At 40.1% G+C, this 18,337-nt stretch overlaps 1 protein-coding gene across 1 annotated transcript in view; it reads left to right on the forward strand.

Annotated features, from left to right (window-relative positions):
- Nucleotides 1-18,337, forward strand: part of MGAM2 (maltase-glucoamylase 2 (putative)) — a 109,517-nt gene that overhangs the window by 49,257 nt on the left and 41,923 nt on the right. Inside the window, exons 24-32 of the mRNA XM_016945510.4 lie at nucleotides 468-623; nucleotides 1,639-1,857; nucleotides 4,471-4,625; nucleotides 5,672-5,840; nucleotides 6,469-6,565; nucleotides 7,023-7,135; nucleotides 7,600-7,725; nucleotides 10,026-10,154; nucleotides 17,630-17,737. Coding sequence (XP_016800999.4) covers nucleotides 468-623; nucleotides 1,639-1,857; nucleotides 4,471-4,625; nucleotides 5,672-5,840; nucleotides 6,469-6,565; nucleotides 7,023-7,135; nucleotides 7,600-7,725; nucleotides 10,026-10,154; nucleotides 17,630-17,737 — 1,272 coding nt within the window. The remainder of the gene's footprint in view (nucleotides 1-467; nucleotides 624-1,638; nucleotides 1,858-4,470; nucleotides 4,626-5,671; nucleotides 5,841-6,468; nucleotides 6,566-7,022; nucleotides 7,136-7,599; nucleotides 7,726-10,025; nucleotides 10,155-17,629; nucleotides 17,738-18,337) is intronic.

Below are 18,337 nucleotides of genomic sequence, written 5' to 3' on the forward strand. Positions count from 1 at the left end.
GGGTATTAGGTGTCTCTGTATCTTAGTTTTCTGTTCTGTAAAATGGAGATAGTCATAACATTCACAGCATGGAACTGCTGTCTAGGATTAATGGAGATCATGCTTATAAAGTGGTTATCAGTGCTTGGCTTGTATGAATGCTCCATAAACTTTAGCTATTGTTGTTATTACTACTTTTATTAAATTGGTAAGCATCACACCCAGAGGACAGTAAGCCTAACCATGACAGTCCTGCCTGTGATCTGCACTCATTAGCATGATGAAAACTCTTCCCATCCAACACTTCCACAATGACTCCATGAAGTGAGAAAACCCAGGAATCAGCCAAGTTCTGAATATCTCATGGCAAAATGGTTTTGGAGGAAGGAATAGATGCCCGTGTCCTGACTTCCAGACTTCCAGCCAAGAACTCTTTCTGGGTGGCTTTCCCTCCCTTCCTTTGTCACTGTGACTGTCTCTTTCCCCAGGTGGTAACCATCACTGATCTCCAAGGACTGATACTGGGACAAGAATTCTCTATTAGGTGGAATCTTCCTGTCAGTGACCTGGAGAAGTTCAACTGCTATCCTGATGATCCAACAGCCTCTGAGGAGAGTTGTAGGCAGCGGGGGTGTCTTTGGGAGGTAAATGACCAGAAACAGATTACCTCATTGATTAGGAAGTAATTAGGCACCTAGAAAACACTTTTCAAATGTCTGTGGCTTGAAGAAAACCAGGACCCTGTGCAACACGCCTTTTGCCAACTCTACATGATAGGTCATCAGTATTTTCCTCAGATATCCCAAATCAGAAGAAACTTATTGCCATTCTCATTGCCACTCCAACCATATCATGAAAAATCCAATTTTAAACATAATAATGTACATTGGGTGTGCATTATGCATTGTCTATTTTAACCAATCTTGTTTTGTCTGTTGGAGAACACAAGCAGGAAGGGTAAGGTCAGGCTGTTCCTCTCTATTTGAACAATAGAGAAAATGGAAACTAGGAAGCACAAGTGATTTCCTCTAGATTACATGGGAGGCAATAAGGACACTGGGAGTAGAACCCTGCCTGGAGGCTCCTGTCTCCAGATCAAACTTCCTGGTGCTCTGTCACGGTTCACTCATTATAGAAGGTCAGTGTGTGTGTTTAAAAAATGGCTGTGTTCATTTGCTAGGGTTACCATAACAGAGTACCACAAACTGAGTGGCATAGAATGACAGGAATTTTATTCCTTCAAAATTCTGGAGTCTAGAAGTGGGATCATGGTGTCAGTGGAGCTGGTTCCTTCTGAGGACCTTGAGGGTATTTCTTTGCTTGTAGATGCATCACCCCACTCTCTGTCTTCATAGTCACATGTGTACATGTCTATCTCTGTGTCCAAATTTTCCTTATTAATAAGGATACCAGTAATACCGGATCAAGGCCTATCCCAATGACCTCATCTTAATTTGTTAATTGCAGAAACCCTACTTCCAAATAGTCACATTTACAGGTATCAGGGGTTAGGACTTAACATCTTTTTTAGGGGACACAATTCAACCCATAACCATGGACATGGTATCAGAGACTTAGTCTGTGTTAACCAACTTCTTCAGTAATGAGAGCCTTAGTGTTGTATCAGAGGCTGAGCAAGACTTTCTCCTGTTATTCCAGGACACATCTACTCCTGGAGTGCCCACCTGTTACTATGACACCATCCCTAATTATGTTGCTAGTGACATTCAGTACCTGAACACCAGCATCACTGCAGACCTTTCCCTCCCGATGGCCCCTGAGTCAGCTGCTGCTGCCGCCTCTGATTCTCTCTCTGCAAAGATCAGCTTCCTCCACCTGAACGTGATCTATCACACAGCAACCATGCTGCAGGTCAAGGTAAGGCCCATGTTGCAGATTCTGGTTCTCAATATGGAGTTTTTAACTTACAGTGCTGTATGGATAGAAGTCATTGAAACAATTAAAACATTTTTTTTCTTTTCAAGACAGGATCTCCCACTGACACCCAGGCTGGAATGCAGGGGCACAATCTCAGGTCACTGTAACCTCCACCTCCCTGGCTCAAGCCATCTTCCCACCTCAGCCTCCCAAGTAGCCAGGACTATAGATGTGCGCCGACACACCTGGCTAATTTTTGTATTTTTTGTAGAGATGGGGTTTTGCCATGTTTCCCAGGCTGGTCTCAAATGTCTGACCTCAAGCAATCCACCTCCCTCCGCCTCCCAAAGTGCTGGGGTTACAGGCATGAGCCACTGTGCCTGGCTGAAACAGCTTTTCATCCAAATCCCTCATGTTATGGATGAGGGAGCTAAGGCCTGTAGAGAGGTAAAGGTCGGAAAGTAGACAGTAAAGCCAGGATGTGGCCTTAGATCTATGAGGACCATGAATTCCCTATAATGATGAGTATTCTAGGTCATAAACATCATCAAAGAATCATCCTTTAGCCCTGAGAAAAATGCATCTGTTTTGTGGCAAACTCACATGAGAGGCATTAACTTAATTCTAATATTAGAATTATTTTCTCTAGCAGTAGTTCTCAAACTGCAGCATGCATCAGAATCACCTTCAGATCATTTTAAAACCCAGATTTCTGGCCCTCCCCCCTAGGGTTTCCAATTCAGTAGACCTGGGCTGGGGCCTAGCCTGAGGATTTGCATTTCTTTCTTTCTTTCTTTTTTTTTTTTTTTGAGACAGAGTTTTGCTCTTGTTGCCCAGGCTGGAGTGTAGTGGTGCAATCTTGGCTCACTGCAACCTCTGCCTCCCGAGTTCAAGCGATTCTCCTGCATCAGCCTCCCAAGTAACTGGGATTACAGGCACCCGCCTCCATGCCCAGCTAATTTTTTGTATTTTAGTAGAGATAGGGTTTCACCATGTTGGCCAGGCTGGTCTCTAACTCCTGACCTCAGGTAATCCACCCGCCTTGGCCTCCCAAAATGCTGGGATTACAGGCGTGAGCCACCACGCCCGGCCTCGAGAATCTGCATTTCTAACAAGCTCCCAGGTAAGGCTGATGCTGCAGGTCAAGAGACCAAACTTTGAGATCTACCGCTATGCACATTTAAAAAATACGTCTACTGGAAACATAATGTGAGCCACACATATCTTCCAGTAGATGCATTTTTAAATGTATATTTTAAAAGTGAAATTAATTTTAATAATATTTTATTTAACCAATGTGCTAAAATACTATCATTTCACCTTGAAATCAAAATTTAATGGAGATACTTTGCAATCTTCTAATTATTCTAAGTCTTCAAAATCTGGTGTATATTTTGCATTTCTAGTGAATCTCAATTCAGACTAGCCCATGTCAGGCACTCAAAGGCCATGTGTGGCTTGTGGACAGCACCTTGGACAGCTCAGCTGTAGCCATTGCTTTCCACATTTTAATGTATCATGAATCACTGGGGCAGCTTGTGAAAATATAAGTTCTAATTCAGAAAATCTGGGTTGGGGCCTGAGGTTCTGCATTCCTAACAAGCTCCCAGGCAATGCTGCTGCTTTGGGTCTAAGAAACATAATTTCCAAGCAGGACTTTAGAAAACCTTCACCTGGCAAGGCGTGGTGGCTCACGCCTGTAATCCCAACACTATGGGAGGCTGAGGCAGGTGAGGTCAGGAGATCAAAACCATCCTGGCCAACATGGTAAAACCCCGTCCCTACTAAAATACAAAAAATTAGCCAGGCCTGGTGGTGCGCACCTGTAGTTCTAGCTACTCAGGAGGCTGAAGCATGGGAATCACTTGAACCTGGGAGGTGGAGATTGCAGTAAGCTGAGATCACACCACTGCACTCCAGGCTGGTGACAGAGTGAGAATCCGTCTAAAAATAAAAATAAAAAAAAAGAAAGAAAGAAGAAAACCTTCACCTAAGCACAAATTTGGGGCTAATAATATGACGACGAGGATAGTCACTCATAATGTTGTAACTCCTTGTCCTTCCATAACATTTTTCACTCCTTTTATTCTTCCCACACGTCAGTCCTGTTACATAAGTAGGAACAAGGGGTGGATACAGAAGAGAAACTTTAGGAATGGGAAAGCTGTACAACATCTGGAAGCTCAAACAGTAAGGAGATCTCAGAGTCCATATGAAAACTCAATTCCCTAATTCCTAACATGCATGCACACACACACACACACACACACACAAATTTACACATTTCTATGCACATACATGTCTGCATGCCACACTCTTACAAACATATACACACACATTCTATTTATGAAATTCTATCCTCTTCTATCACAAATTCTTTAGAAGAGCCCTCCTTGGCTTTGAGTGGGTTTTACTGAGGCAATTTTTGAACTTCAGCATCTGTGTGGGGCACAGTGGGCAGGCAGGCCTCACATCCATTCGCTTGGGGATGTTTGATGCCTACTGATATGGTGCAAACTGGTCAAAAACATGGAAACTGAATTATATGGGGGTGGCATGAGGGGTTTTAGGTCTAAGACCCTAACAGAAAGTTTTCTTCTCTCTTCTTGCCAGATCTATGACCCCACTAATAAAAGGTATGAGGTTCCAGTACCACTCAACACCCCTCCCCAACCAGTTGGTGACCCTGAAAACCGTCTGTATGATGTCAGGATTCAGAACAATCCTTTTGGAATCCAGATTCAACGCAAAAACTCCAGCGCTGTGATGTAAGCACTTTTTATTTGATTCTAATTAGAGTAGTTCTAGATTTAATTACAGCAGTTACAATTAATTCAAGTGAAATATTAATCTCAGAGACTCTATGGAAATACGTGTGCATTTGTTAGAGTATATCTATTTTTCCCATGCTTTAATGGATAATTTGTTTTTGGTTAGTCATTAACAAAAATAATCAATCAAAGTTTAAAGAAATGAAGTATTGTTTGATTTCAGAGAAAGAAAAATACATGTTCTACTTACTGTTCTTAAGTAGAACAGAAAACTCTATTTAATAAGTACAGCAGATAACCTAAGATACAAATGAGTTCCATATTATGTCTCATTAAGAAATAATAAGAGGCAGGAGAGAGGGGCAAAGGTTAAAAAGGAGAAAGAAATAGCTTCTTGGAATGTTTGCTTCTGTGGACACAGAAGCCTTCAAGCCTTTTCACAATGTTAAGCATAAAAGGAATTGTCATCTCCCATCTCTTGTCCTGCTGCTGAATAGAATGAAGTGAAGGTCTGGATTTTGCCTGGGGTGAGGTTCCCTATCCCAGTAGAAGCTGTCACCTGTGTGTGCACCTTTGCCTTCCTGTGTATGTCTTCTCTCTTGGGCTGTGTGAGTGGTTTCCTCTCTGTTGCCCTCTTTGGTAAGCAGTCCTTTGGCCAACTCAAGAGAAGTTGTTCTAAGAGTTTCATGCTTTTCTATTGGAAAGTTTGCTTAAACTCTATTTGTTTATTTATATATTTACTCAAGCTGATATTCCAGGCACTGAGAACTTGAAATAAATAGAAGAATGAGTTATGGCCCTTGCCCACAAGGACCCAGAAAAGGAGCTCTCAGTCTGACAAACCACAGAACAGAAATGTAACATGGAACTTTGGTCTTGAGACAGGGCCATTGTTATGACCTGGATCATGTCACCATATTTGAACCTGGATTGAAATGTGCAATAATTAAGGAGGCTTTGGAATCAACTAGACATTCCAAACACATTACAAGTAGCTCTGGCCAGTGGTCTCCAGCTCAGCGTGGTCTGCTTTTGTGTTGCAGCTGGGATTCTCAACTCCCTGGCTTCACCTTCAATGACATGTTTCTCTCCATTTCTACGCGTCTGCCATCTCAGTACATCTATGGCTTTGGGGAAACTGAGCACACGACTTTCAGAAGAAACATGAACTGGAACACATGGGGAATGTTTGCTCGTGATGAGCCACCTGCGGTAGGGACAATGGAATAAGTTTAGCAATCAGCTTTTCTCAATGTAAATCTCTTTTAATCCTTATGCTTATATATGATACCTTGCTCATCAACCTCATCTTATATTGATAAATTCCGCTCTCAGTTGTAATAGGCCACATGTCACATTCTTTTGTCCCTAAAAGGCATGTATATATATATATATATGTCTTTTATATATGTACATATATATATATTTTTTCCCTCTATCAGTTATGGATTTTATTTATCACACAAACTTTTACTTAATATATTCTATTTGTCAGGCACATTGCTAAGTGCTTAGCTATAGATTTAATAAGACACTGTCTTTGCTCTCCAGAGACTTATAGGCTAGTGAGAGAAATAGACGCAGAAATTGTGATAGCACAGTGGAATCACTGAATTATGTAATAATACCTAATTGAATTATATAATAATAAATAAGGAAGGCATGAAGTGGGGAAGACACAGCTTTTAATTTGGAGTAGAAGGGAGAGTCAATGAAGGCCCAACAAAGGACATGACATCGAGCTGAGTCTTTAATGATGAGTAAGAGTTTGCTGTTTGGGTTATGGTATGAAAACAATATCTTGCATTTTCTTTTTGTTTATTACCCTCGTGACTCCCAGTACAAGAAGAATTCCTATGGTGTCCACCCTTACTACATGGCACTGGAGGAGGATGGTAGTGCCCATGGAGTGCTCCTGCTAAATAGCAATGCCATGGGTAAGGCATAGGCACAGCTCCCATGCACCACCAGAAACAGCTGTGACCACTCTATTTTGACCTGGTATCAATAGAAATATAGACATTCAGGGGGCAAGGGAAATGGAACAAATAAACTGACTTTCCATTTATTCATCTATTTATTTGAGATTTATTAAGAACTCTGGATCAGGTGTTAGGCATAGAATTTTGATCAGTTATGGCTCCTACTCTGGCATAGCCTATTTTACTGTGACACTTTGGCTCCCATTCACAGAGTTACAAAAGTTGTTGAGGTTGCATATTACATTTGGGGTACCTGCAAATACACCTCTGATTCTAATGGATGAGAGAAGACTTTCTAGAGAAGGCATGTATCAAAGACAGAGTACGAAGAAAGCAAATCTTAGAGCAGGTTTTCTATCCGGGCAATTTACAACTCCAAGGATGTGCCTCATGTGTGTTGTTTTTCTTACAGATGTGACATTACAGCCCACTCCTGCTCTGACATACCGCACCACTGGAGGGATTTTGGACTTCTACATTGTTTTGGGGCCAACCCCTGAACTTGTAACTCAGCAATACACAGAGGTTAGAAGCCATTCTGTCCATCAATATATTGTCAAATATTTATTGGCTATTACCACATTATTAGCACTGAGATAGGGCAGTTTTTTCTTTTGACTCTTGAGTGTCACTCCTAGATTATTACTGCCTTTGCTGAAATCATATTTTAGTATTATGGTTCTATAAAGCCATATTAATATCCCATGTGTCCCTCACTTGCTAAACAGCCTAAGAATTGCTAATCAGTAATAACCGGCAAATTCTCAGGTTTCCTAGAATGAAAACTCTGGAATATAGAAAAACTTCAATTACGTTTCTATCATTTTGCATGTCCGTAGTTGCTCCACATTTATTTGACTTTCTTATCTTTCTTGGGTGAGGCCTCTTATACAGTACTTAGCAGAACCACTCAAGTTGATTCAAGTATAAGTCAATAACCTTGTCTTCCCTAAGAAGTCTATCTGGATGCATTTTTCTTTTTATTCTAGTTGATCGGTCGGCCAGCAATGATTCCATACTGGGCCTTGGGATTCCATCTGAGTCGCTATGGATACCAGAATGATGCTGAAATCTCCAGTTTGTATGATGCAATGGTGGCAGCCCAGATTCCCTATGTATGAAACCCTCACTCAGCCCAAGGTGTAATTAGTTACAGGAATTTGTGGCTAATTTTATATTAGAAGTGCTATGATGTTGTTATCAAAGATAACTTGATACATCCAGGCTGAATTTTTTTCTTTGTATATGCTATAATACTATGTACTTATTAAACAGAAATTAGAAAATAGGAAAATTACAAGATGAAAAAATCCACAAATCCACCTTACCAAAGTAATCAACGTTAATAATTTGCTGGTTTATTCTTTTCCAAATTTTGGCTTATGCACAAGTCTCTGTTTTACCAAACAAGTTTCACCTAGGGTCATATGGCAATGCAGGGGACTATCCCTTTGGGCTAAAAAGAAGCAAGTTCTTTTTTTCAACTAAATATTAATCACTTTAGTTATTATTCAACAATCACGGTTTGAGTAAGTTTCATGTGCAGAAACCTGGGTTGGTACTGCATAGAGAGGGTAGACATTCAAGAAAGCTATAGAATAATGTAGTTCTTGTATGTTGGTGTAAGGAAGGGGTCCAGTTTCCATTCTACATATGGCTAGCCAGTTTTCCCTGCACCATTTATTGAATAAGGGAGTCCTTTCCCCATTGCTTGTTTTTGTCAGGTTTGTAGAAGATCAGATAGTTGTAGGTGTATGATCTTGTTTCTGGGTTCTCTATTATTTACCATTGATTTTTGTGTCTGTTCTTGTACCAGTACCATGCTGTTTTGATTACTGTAGCCCTGCAGCATAGTTTAAAGGGGGATCACCTGATGCCTCCAGCTTTGTTCTTTTTGCTTAGGATTGCCTTGGCTATTTGGGCTCATTTTTGGTTACATATATGAAGTTTCAAATAGTTTTCTCTAGTTTGTGAAGAATGTCAATGGTAGATTAATGGGAATAACATTGAATCTATAAATTGCTCTGGGCAGTATGGTCATTTTAATGATACTGATTCTTCCTATCTATGAGCATGTTTTTCCATTTGTTTGTATCATCTCTGATTTCTTTGAACAGTGGTTTGTAGTTCTCCTTGTAGAGATCTTTCACCTCCCTGGTTAGCTGTATTCCTAGGTATTTTATTTGTGGCAATTATGAATGGGAGTTCATTTGTGGTTTGGCTCTAGGCTTGACTGTTGGTGGTGCATAGAAATGCTAGAGATTTTTGTACATTGATTTTGTATCCTGAGACTTTGCTGAAGTTGCTTATCAGGTTAAGAAACTTTGGGGCTGAGATGATGGAGTTTTCTAGATATAGGATCTTGTCTATATGACAAGATCTAGTATCTAGATACAGGATCATGTCATCTGTGAATATGAATAGTTTGACTTCCTCTTTTCCTATCTAAATGCCCTTTATTTCTCTCTCTCTCTCTCTCTCTCTCTTTTTTTTTTTTTGAGATGGAGTCTCCCTCTGCTGCCCAGGCTGGAGTGCCATGGAGCAATCTCGGCTCACTGCAACCTCTGCCTCCTGGGTTCAAGTGATTCTCCTGCCTCAGCCTCCTCAGTAGCTAGGACTACAGGTGTGGGCCACCACGCTTGGCTAATTTTTAAAATATTTTTAGTAGGGACGGGGTTTCACTGTATTGGCCAGGCTGGTCTCGAACTCCTGATCTCAGGTGATCCACCTGCCTCGGCCTCCCGAAGTGCTGGGATTACAGGCGTGAGCCACCATGCCTAGCCCGTTTATTTATTTCTCTTGCCTGATTGCCCTGGCCAGAACTTCCAATACTACGTTGAATAGGAGTGGTGAGAGAGGACATCCTTGTCTTGTGCTGGTTTTCAAGGGGAATGCTTTCAGCTTTTGCTCATTCAGTATGATATTGGCTGTGGGTTTGTCATCTATGGCTCTTATTATTGTGAGATATGTTCCTTTAGTACCTAGTTTATCGAGAGTTTTTAAAAATCAGCCAGATTTACTGTAGAAAAAAAACCCAGATATACAATCCTGTTTGTTTCCTAGGAAAGTCCAGTTTCTACCCTTGAACATTTCAATTAGAACTTTGTTTGATAGACTGAGTTTGAGATTTGAAGAGTGGGAAAGACATGAATTGAGGAAAGGAAAGGGGATAGAGTTCTAATTGGGGAAACAGAAGGAGAAGGAGTGGGCACAGGTGAACTGCATGCAGGCATCAGAAAGCAATTTCAATCTGCAGAATTGAAAAGTCAGCAGAGGGAAGTAATGAGATGAGGAATGAAGAGGGGCCTGGACTGGGGCAGGCAGGCAGCAGGACCAGGGGCCTGGCAGAGCAGTTAATGTGCCCTGCAGGGCACCTACTGCAGGGTTCCAAGAGCCTTGCTGCTTCTTTCTGCAGGACGTCCAGCATGTAGACATCGATTACATGAACCGGAAGCTGGATTTCACCCTCAGTGCCAACTTTCAAAACCTCAGTCTTCTGATTGAGCAAATGAAGAAAAATGGCATGAGATTTATTCTCATTTTGGTATGTATTGAGACAGATTAGATCCTAATTTCTGTTTCCATATTCATGGTTCAAAAATAGCACCATTGTGGGAAACTGGATGAAGGGTACAAGAAATGTTCCTGTACTCTGTACTTTTTGTTTTGTTTTGCAACTTCTTGTGGTGAATCTATAATTATTATTTTTTAATTTAAAAGCAAATGAAAGAAAGAAATGAAAAGGGGCTTTTAAAAGATGATACTTTATAATATTTATTTTCCATAACTGTCACTGGAATATAATTATTATTCTCTTGGTAAAGTTAGAACAACTGTGGGCTGAAGCACTGAAGATAGCAAAAAAAAAGGGGGGGGGCATCTCACTGTTTCAGGCTATGTCTCAGGAGAAATAGCTATATCTTAATCTCATCTTTACATCAGGAGGTTCAAAAATCTCTTATGTTGTATCATCACTCAGAAATGGTAAGGCTCAGATGACATTTCTTCCTAAACTTACAAACAATTGAGTTAAGATCCAGAATACCAATTTATTATATTACTAGGAAGCCACATCTTGATAAATGCAGAGGCAATTACCTGCAAATGATTCTCTCTTCTAGCTTCCAAAACTTACAGCATTCTTTGGTGACTTTTGCTCACTTACTAATTCACGTATTTATTGAACACAGTATTTGAAAACCACTCTTCTACAAGTTGTGTGTGTGTGTGTGAGGGTGCATTCATAGTCTAAATTAGCAAGGCAGTGCCCTTTTTCTTATAATGTTTTTATTCTAATGGAGGGAGACAGCCAATAAACATCTGAAAAGATAATTTCAGACAGTAGTGATTTATATGACAATTGTGAAACAGCATAATATTATAGAGAATAATTGGGGCAGGTATGGGATCGAGTGAACAGGGGAAGATTTTTAAATAGACAGATTGGGACACAGAGAGCAATAAAGAAGTTTCTTGTTTTTGAGGAACATTGCTATTATACTCTGGAAACACGATAAATTGGCTCTCTCTGCTTGAGGATTAAGTCTTATCAATCTGGTTTATCTCCAGGAGTTGTTTCCAAACACTAGCAAAAGTTTTTCTCAAGAATTTTATGGAGAAACACCAATATATTCTTTTTCTTCTCAACTGTCTTTGTAAAAATAGATTTCTATGTCATTGGAAAAAATCACTTATGTCATATTTAAATTCCTACAGGATTTTTTAACATCTTATTTATTTGTTTAAATATTTCAGGGTTAAACTTTTTTAACTTCTATTTTAGATTCAGTGTGTACATATGTAGGTTTGTTACAAACGTGTATTGTGTAATGCTGAGGTTTGGAGTATGTATTTGTCTGTTTTCACACTGCCAATAAAGACATACTTGAGATTGGGCAATTTACAAAAGAAAGATGTTTAATGGACTCACAGTTCCATATGGCTGGAGAGGCCTCACAATCATGGCAGAAGGTGAAAAGCATGTCTCTCATGGTGGCAGACAAGAGAAGAGAGTTTGTTCAGAGAAACTCCCCTTTTTAAAACCATCAGATCTCATGAGACTTATTTGCTATCATGAGAAGAGCAGGGAAAGACCTCCCCCCGTGATTCAATTACCTCCTACCATGCCCCTCTTACAACACATGAGAATTCAAGATGAGATTTGGGTAGGGACAGACCCAAACCATATCAGAGTATGGCAGAGTATGATGGAATCCATTACCCAGGTCGTGAACATAGCACCAAACAGGTAGTTTTTCAACCCTTGCCCCACTCCCTCCCTCTCCTCTCTTGTAGTCTCTGGTTTCTGTTATTCCCACCTTTATATCTATGTGTAACCAGTACTTAGCTCCCACTTATAAGTGAGAACATGTGGTATTTGCATGTCTGTTCCTGCATTAATTCACTTAGAATAATGGCCTCCAGCTACATCCGTGTTGCTGCAAAGAGCATAATTTCATTCTTTTTATGGCTGTGTATTATTCCATGATATATATGTACCATATTTTCTTTATCCAATCCACCATAGATGGGCTCCTGGGTTGACTTCACATCTCTGCTATTGCGAATAGTGCTGTGATAGACATACAAGTACCTGTGTTTTTTGAGAGAATAATTTATTTTCCTTAGGGTATATACCCAGTAATGGGGTTGCTGGCTGGTATGGTAGATCAATTCTTAGTTATTTGAAAAATCTCCAAATTGCTTTCCACTGTGCCTGAACTAATTTACATTCCCACCAACAGTGTGTAAGTGTTCTCTTTTCTCCACAGCCCTACCAACATCTATTTTTTGACTTTCCAACAAAAGCCATTCTGACTCATGTGAGATGGTATCTCTTTGTGGTTTGATTTGCATTTCTCTATTAGTTATGCTCAGCATTTTTTCATATGTTTGTTAGCCACTTGTATGTCTTCTTTTGAGCAGTGTCTGTTCATGTCCTTTGCCTACTTTTTAATGGGATTGTTTGTTTTTGGCTTGTTGATTTAAGTTCATTATATATTCTGGATTTTAGGCCTTTGTCAGATTCACAGCTTGCTAATATTTCCTCCCATTTGGTAGGTTGTCTCATTACCCTGTTGACAGTTTCTCTTGCTGTGCAGAAGCTGTTTATTTTAATTGGATCCATTGTCAATTTTTGGTTTCATTGCAATTGCTTTTGAGGACTTCGCCATAAATTATTTGCTAAGGCCAATGTCAAGAACATTTCCTAGATTTTCTTCTAGGATTTTAATAATTTGAAGTCTGACATTTAAGTCTTTAATCTATCTTGAGTTAATTTTTGTATATAGTGAAAGGTAGGAGTCCAGTACCATTCTCTTGCATATGGTGAGCCAGTTATCCCAGCACCATTTATTAATAAAGAATTCTTTCCTTCTTGCTAATTTTTGTCAGTTTTTCTGAAGACCAGATAATAATTGTAGGTGTGTGATAGTATACTTTGAGGTTGGGTAATGTGATATCTCTAGTTTTGTTCTTCTTGCTTAGAATTGCTTTGGCTATTCAGGCTGTTTTTTGGTTCCATGTGAATTTTAGAATAGTTTTTCTAGTTATGTGAAAAATGACATTTGTAGTTTAATAGATATAGCATTGAATCTATGAATTGCTTTGGTTAGTGTGGCCATTGTAATGATGTTAATTCTTCCAGTCCATGAGCATGAAATGTTTTTTCATTTGTTTGTGTCATCTCTGATTTCCTTCAACAGTGTTTTGCACTTCTTGTAAAGTTCTTTCACCTGCTTGGTTAGATGTATTCCTAGGTATTCTATCCTTTCTGTTGTTGTCGTAAATGGGATTGCATTCCTGATGAACTATAAAAACATTCTTGTTTTTATAGTTCTTCTAGGTGTGAAGTTGGATCGTTAATTTGAGATCTTACTAACTTGAGATTTCTAATTTGAGATTTCTCAGCTTGAACGTTATTGATGTATAGAAATGCTACTAATTTTTGTACACTAATTTTGTATCTTGAAACTTTACTGAAGTTGTTTATTGGTTCTAGGAGCCTGTTGGCAAAGTGTTTAGGGTTTTCTAGGTATGGAATCATGTCATCCTTGGAGAGAGAGAGTTTGACTTCTTCTTTTCCTGTGTGGATGCATTTTATTTTTTTCTCTTGCCTGATTGCTCTGGCTAGGACTTTCAGTACTATGTTAAATAGGAGTGATGAGAGGGGGCATCCTTGCCATGCTCCAATTCTCAAGAAGAATGCTTCCAGCTTTTTCCCATTCAGTATGATGTTGGCTGTGGGTTTGTCAGAGATAGCTCTTATTATTTTGAGGTACTTCCCTTTGATGCCTAATTTCTTAAGGGTTTTATCATGAAGGATGTTGGATTTTATCAAAAGCTCTTTCTACATCTATTGAAATTATCATATGGCTTTTGTTTTTAATTCTGTTTATATGGCGAATCACATTTATTGATTTGCCTATGTTGAGCCAACCTTGCATCTCAGGGTTATGGAGGAAAGCCTACTTGAACATGGTCAGTTAACTTTTTGATGTGCTCCTGGGTTTGGTTTGTTAGTCTTTTGTTGAGGATTTTTGCATCTATGTTCATCAGGGATATCAGCCTGAAGTTTTCTTTCTTTATTGTCTCTGCCAGATATTGGTATCAGGATGATGTTGGCTTTGTATAATCAGTTAGGGAGGCATCCCTCCTCAAGTCTTTTGGAATAATTTCAGTAGGATTGGAACCAGCTCTTTGTACATCTAGTAGGATTTTATTATGAATCCATTTGGTTAAGGACTTTTTTTTGGTTGGTGGGCTTTTTATTGCTGATACAATTTTAGAATTTATTATTGATCTGTTTATGGTTTTATTTCCTTTCTGGTTCAGTCTTGGGAGCTTGTGTGTTTCTAGGAATTTATTCGTTTCCTCTAGATTTTCTAGTTTGTGTGCATAGAGATGTTCATAAAAATCTCTAAGGATATTCTGTATATCTGTGTGATTGGGTGTAGTGTCATCTTTGTCATTTATGATTATACTTATTTGTATCTTTCTTTTTTTCTCAATCTAGCAGATGGCCTATAATCTTGTTTATCCTTTCAAAAAAACAGCTTTTGCTTTTGTTGATCTGTTGTATGGATTTTTGAATCTCAATTTTGTTTAGCTCTGCTCTGATTATGATCATTTATTTTCTTCTGTGATCTTTGGGGTAAGTTTGTTCCTGTTTTTATAGTTCTTCTAGATGTGAAGTTGGATTGTTAATTTGAGATCTTTCTAACTTCTCGATGTAGGCACTTATGGCTATAACCTTTCCTAGTGTGTCTTAGGGATGATCATCTTGCATAATATTTCATAGGGATTCTCTGAATTTCTTAAATTCACATGTTGAACTCTCTAGCAAGATTGGGGAAATTTTCATGGACAGTATCTTCAAATATGCTTTCCAAATAATGTTTTGTTTCCCCTTCTCTCTCAGGAATGCCAATGAGTCACAGATTTGGCCTCTTTACATAATTCTATATTTCTCAGAGGTTTTGTTCATTTTTAAAAATTATTTAAAAAAAATTTTTTTCTGACTGGGTTGTTTAGAAGGGACTTGTCTTTGAGTTCTGAGATTCTTTCCTCAGCTTGGTCTATTCTGTTGTTAATGCTTGCAATTGTGTTATAATTTTTTGTTTTAATCCCAGAAGTTGAGTTTAGGAAGTTCAGTTTAGCCATTCAGTTAAAATGGCTGTGTTATCTTTCACCTCTTGGATCATTTTACTGGCTTCTTTGAATTGAGTTTCAACATTCTCCTGAATCTTGTTGAGTGTCCTTGTCATACAGGTTTTGAATTCTGTATCTGTCACTTAGGCTACTTCAGTCTGGTTAGAAACCATTGCTGGGGAGCTAGTAAAATTGTTTGGCAGTCAGAAGATACTCTGACTTTTTGAATTGCTAGGGTTCTTGTGCTGATTCTTTCTTATCTGAGAGGGCAGATGTTCCTTTATCTTTTTGAAGTTGCTGTCTTTTGGATATGGCTTTTTGTTTTTATAGTCTTTATTTTCCTTGAGGGTTTGACTGTGGTGTATGTTGAGTATAGTTGATTGGCTTCATTTCTGGGTGCTTTCAGAGGCCCAAGGCTCTTTAACAGATCTTGATCTGTGGCTGAATTCCTGCATTGGGTTTCACAGGCACCCTTTTTGTTTGGTGGTGTAATTTAGGCTGCGATACAGTAGATGGTGTTTAAGAGTAAGGGCCGGAAGATAGCCTCTTACTCAGCTGCAGGCCTCTTTCATATTTCAGCACATTTGCAGTAGTGCTATGGGGTGGGGGAGATGGGGGATCCAGAGATGGCCCCCTTGCCAAGTCCATTTTTGGTGCTTGAGGGAGCCTCCTCTAATCACTGATATCATGCCTATGTTTCCTTAGCCCCAAGGGCGTCCCTGACAGGCTGTGCTCTTCCATCTTAGGGACAGCCTGAGCCAAAGGTCAAGTCACCATGAGACCTGCAGCTCCCTGTTGGTCCTCTGTACTTGGAAGAGTCAGAGTGGGTTGTGGGGTATGTCTGGGGGTGATCTGTTGATGCAGTGGGTCAAGGGCAGAAGATCCCCAGGCACTGCAGTGTTGCCATAGGGGTGCAGCTGATATGGTGCCATGATCCAGTATTTTCTGCACAGCAGATGGCTTTGGGGACCTCTCAGCTTGCTCTCCCCTAACTGAGTCTCCTTCCAATGTCTGCTCCAGTAGCTGCCCTGACAAGCTAGTTTTGTCCCAAGCCTTTTGCACCCAGATTGTTGGTCTGTTAGATGTTCTGGGCTGTGGAGCTCCCGTGGGCAGAGTCTGTGGCTGGTAAACAGGCTACATCCTTCCCAGACCAGTCTGGCAGAGGGAGGCATGCCCAACTCCCACACCAGCACACAGGCCCATACCTCACTCTTCTCAGTGTTCTGAGAGTGGGGCTCCTCCCCTGCTCAAGCCTCAGCCACAGATCTCAGCTAGATGATCCTGATTTGTGTGCTTAAACCCTGGTGGGTTGGGACCGGGCCTGCAGCTTTGTTTTCTGGCCTTAGGGTCCAGCACTGGCTCTGCTGGGGGTCAGAGTACTTCCAGGCCTCCAGCAAAGCACGCAGGTGGGGCAGTGGAGGCTGTGCTGTGTGCATTCTCTTTTGGGAGCAGCCAAGCAGTGGCCTTGGAAGGGGCTGGCAGATGGGTGGCATGCAAATCAGATGCACGCTGGTTCTGTAGGAAAGACAACGCTGCTGTCTCCCAGCTCAGCTGTCAGCAGGGGCTAGAGCCACTCAGAGCAAGATGGAGAGCCTTTGCAGATGGGTCCTCATGGTCGTGTTTTGCTGCAGATGCCCTGTATGCAGAACCTTCTCGTCTCCGCACAGGCTTGAGCTCTGCCTCTGCCTACTCTCCAGGCAGTTTCTCTTGCCAATTCAAATGTCTATGGTGTTTGTGGGGTCTGTTGTAGGTAGGATCCCGGATGTCTGCAGTGCGAGTTTCCCTTCACTCACTCCTTCCTTGGGACCTGTTCAGTGCCAGGAGCTGGTCCCAGCACTCAGCAACTCTATGTGGGATTTCCAGCTTTCTCCCTCTTACACCTCAGTGTTTGCATTGCCTCTCTATAGACTGGCAGTGTTTTCTCTCAAAAGCTCTGTTTGAAGCGTAATGGTTTACTCAGTATTTTGGTTTTTCTCCATGGGAGAGGTGCTTCCCAGCTGCATCTAGCTGGCCATATTGTCCCCTTTCCTCTCATTTTATTACTTACAGGTTTGGGTGGTAACTTTTTGTAGTATAGAAAGGCTCCTTCATTTGTTGGCACAGATTCTTATACCCTTTGAAAGAGATTACCCCTCATAAGGGTTTTATATCTTACTTTGAGTACTCATGGCACCATCCCTTTTCAATTGGCTATGGTAATATATGCAGTAAGACATAAGGAAATTATCAATGATTTTTATTTTATTTCATTTTATTTTTGGTATTGAGATTCACCATTTCCTCCTGCACTATGAACTACTAAATTTTTGGAGAGAAATTTTCTTAGAGATGTTTTCCTCACATTTGCTGTTTGAAATTCTTTTACTGCAGGACCCAGCCATTTCTGGCAATGAGACACAGTATCTCCCATTCATTAGAGGACAGGAAAATAACGTGTTCATCAAATGGCCTGACACCAATGACATTGTCTGGGGAAAGGTAAGGCTTGGGGAAGATGCTTACAGTTAATTAACGTTACAATGTCTTGAAATAAAACAGCTCTCAATACACATTGGAAAATAGATTGGACAATCAATAAATTATGAATGAGTAGAAATCTGTCCGATGCTGATTAGCTCAATAAGCATTAATAAGACCAAGGTTACAAATCTCATCCTCTATTATTATTGAGCACTGTCTATTGCCTGGAAATACTCTGATGTCCCCACTCTTTATTTATTCCACATGGTCATTAACAAACATTAAGAATCCCTTTGAGAATGACACTGAAATCTGTGTCTCCCAGACACCTGCATGCAAAACATGCATTCACCTTTGACCTATCATGCTTAATCTGCCTTCATATCTAAATGAATCATTAAGTCCTATAGATTCTCCTCTTTCTCTTGTTTCCTTTAATTCGTCTTTATGGCTTCAATCTTCATCTTTATATGTCTGATTTTTGGCAATAGCATTTTAGGTGGACTTCAGGTGATAATAGCTTTTAGCCTAGGTTCGAATTCTTCCTTAATTATACTATGCTACTTCCTACTGCTCTGGATGTATTCCAGGCTCCTTTTTTTTTTTTTTTTTTTTTTT

The sequence above is a fragment of the Pan troglodytes genome, chromosome 6 (genome assembly GCF_028858775.2).
Source record: "Pan troglodytes isolate AG18354 chromosome 6, NHGRI_mPanTro3-v2.0_pri, whole genome shotgun sequence".
NCBI lineage: Eukaryota > Metazoa > Chordata > Mammalia > Primates > Hominidae > Pan > Pan troglodytes.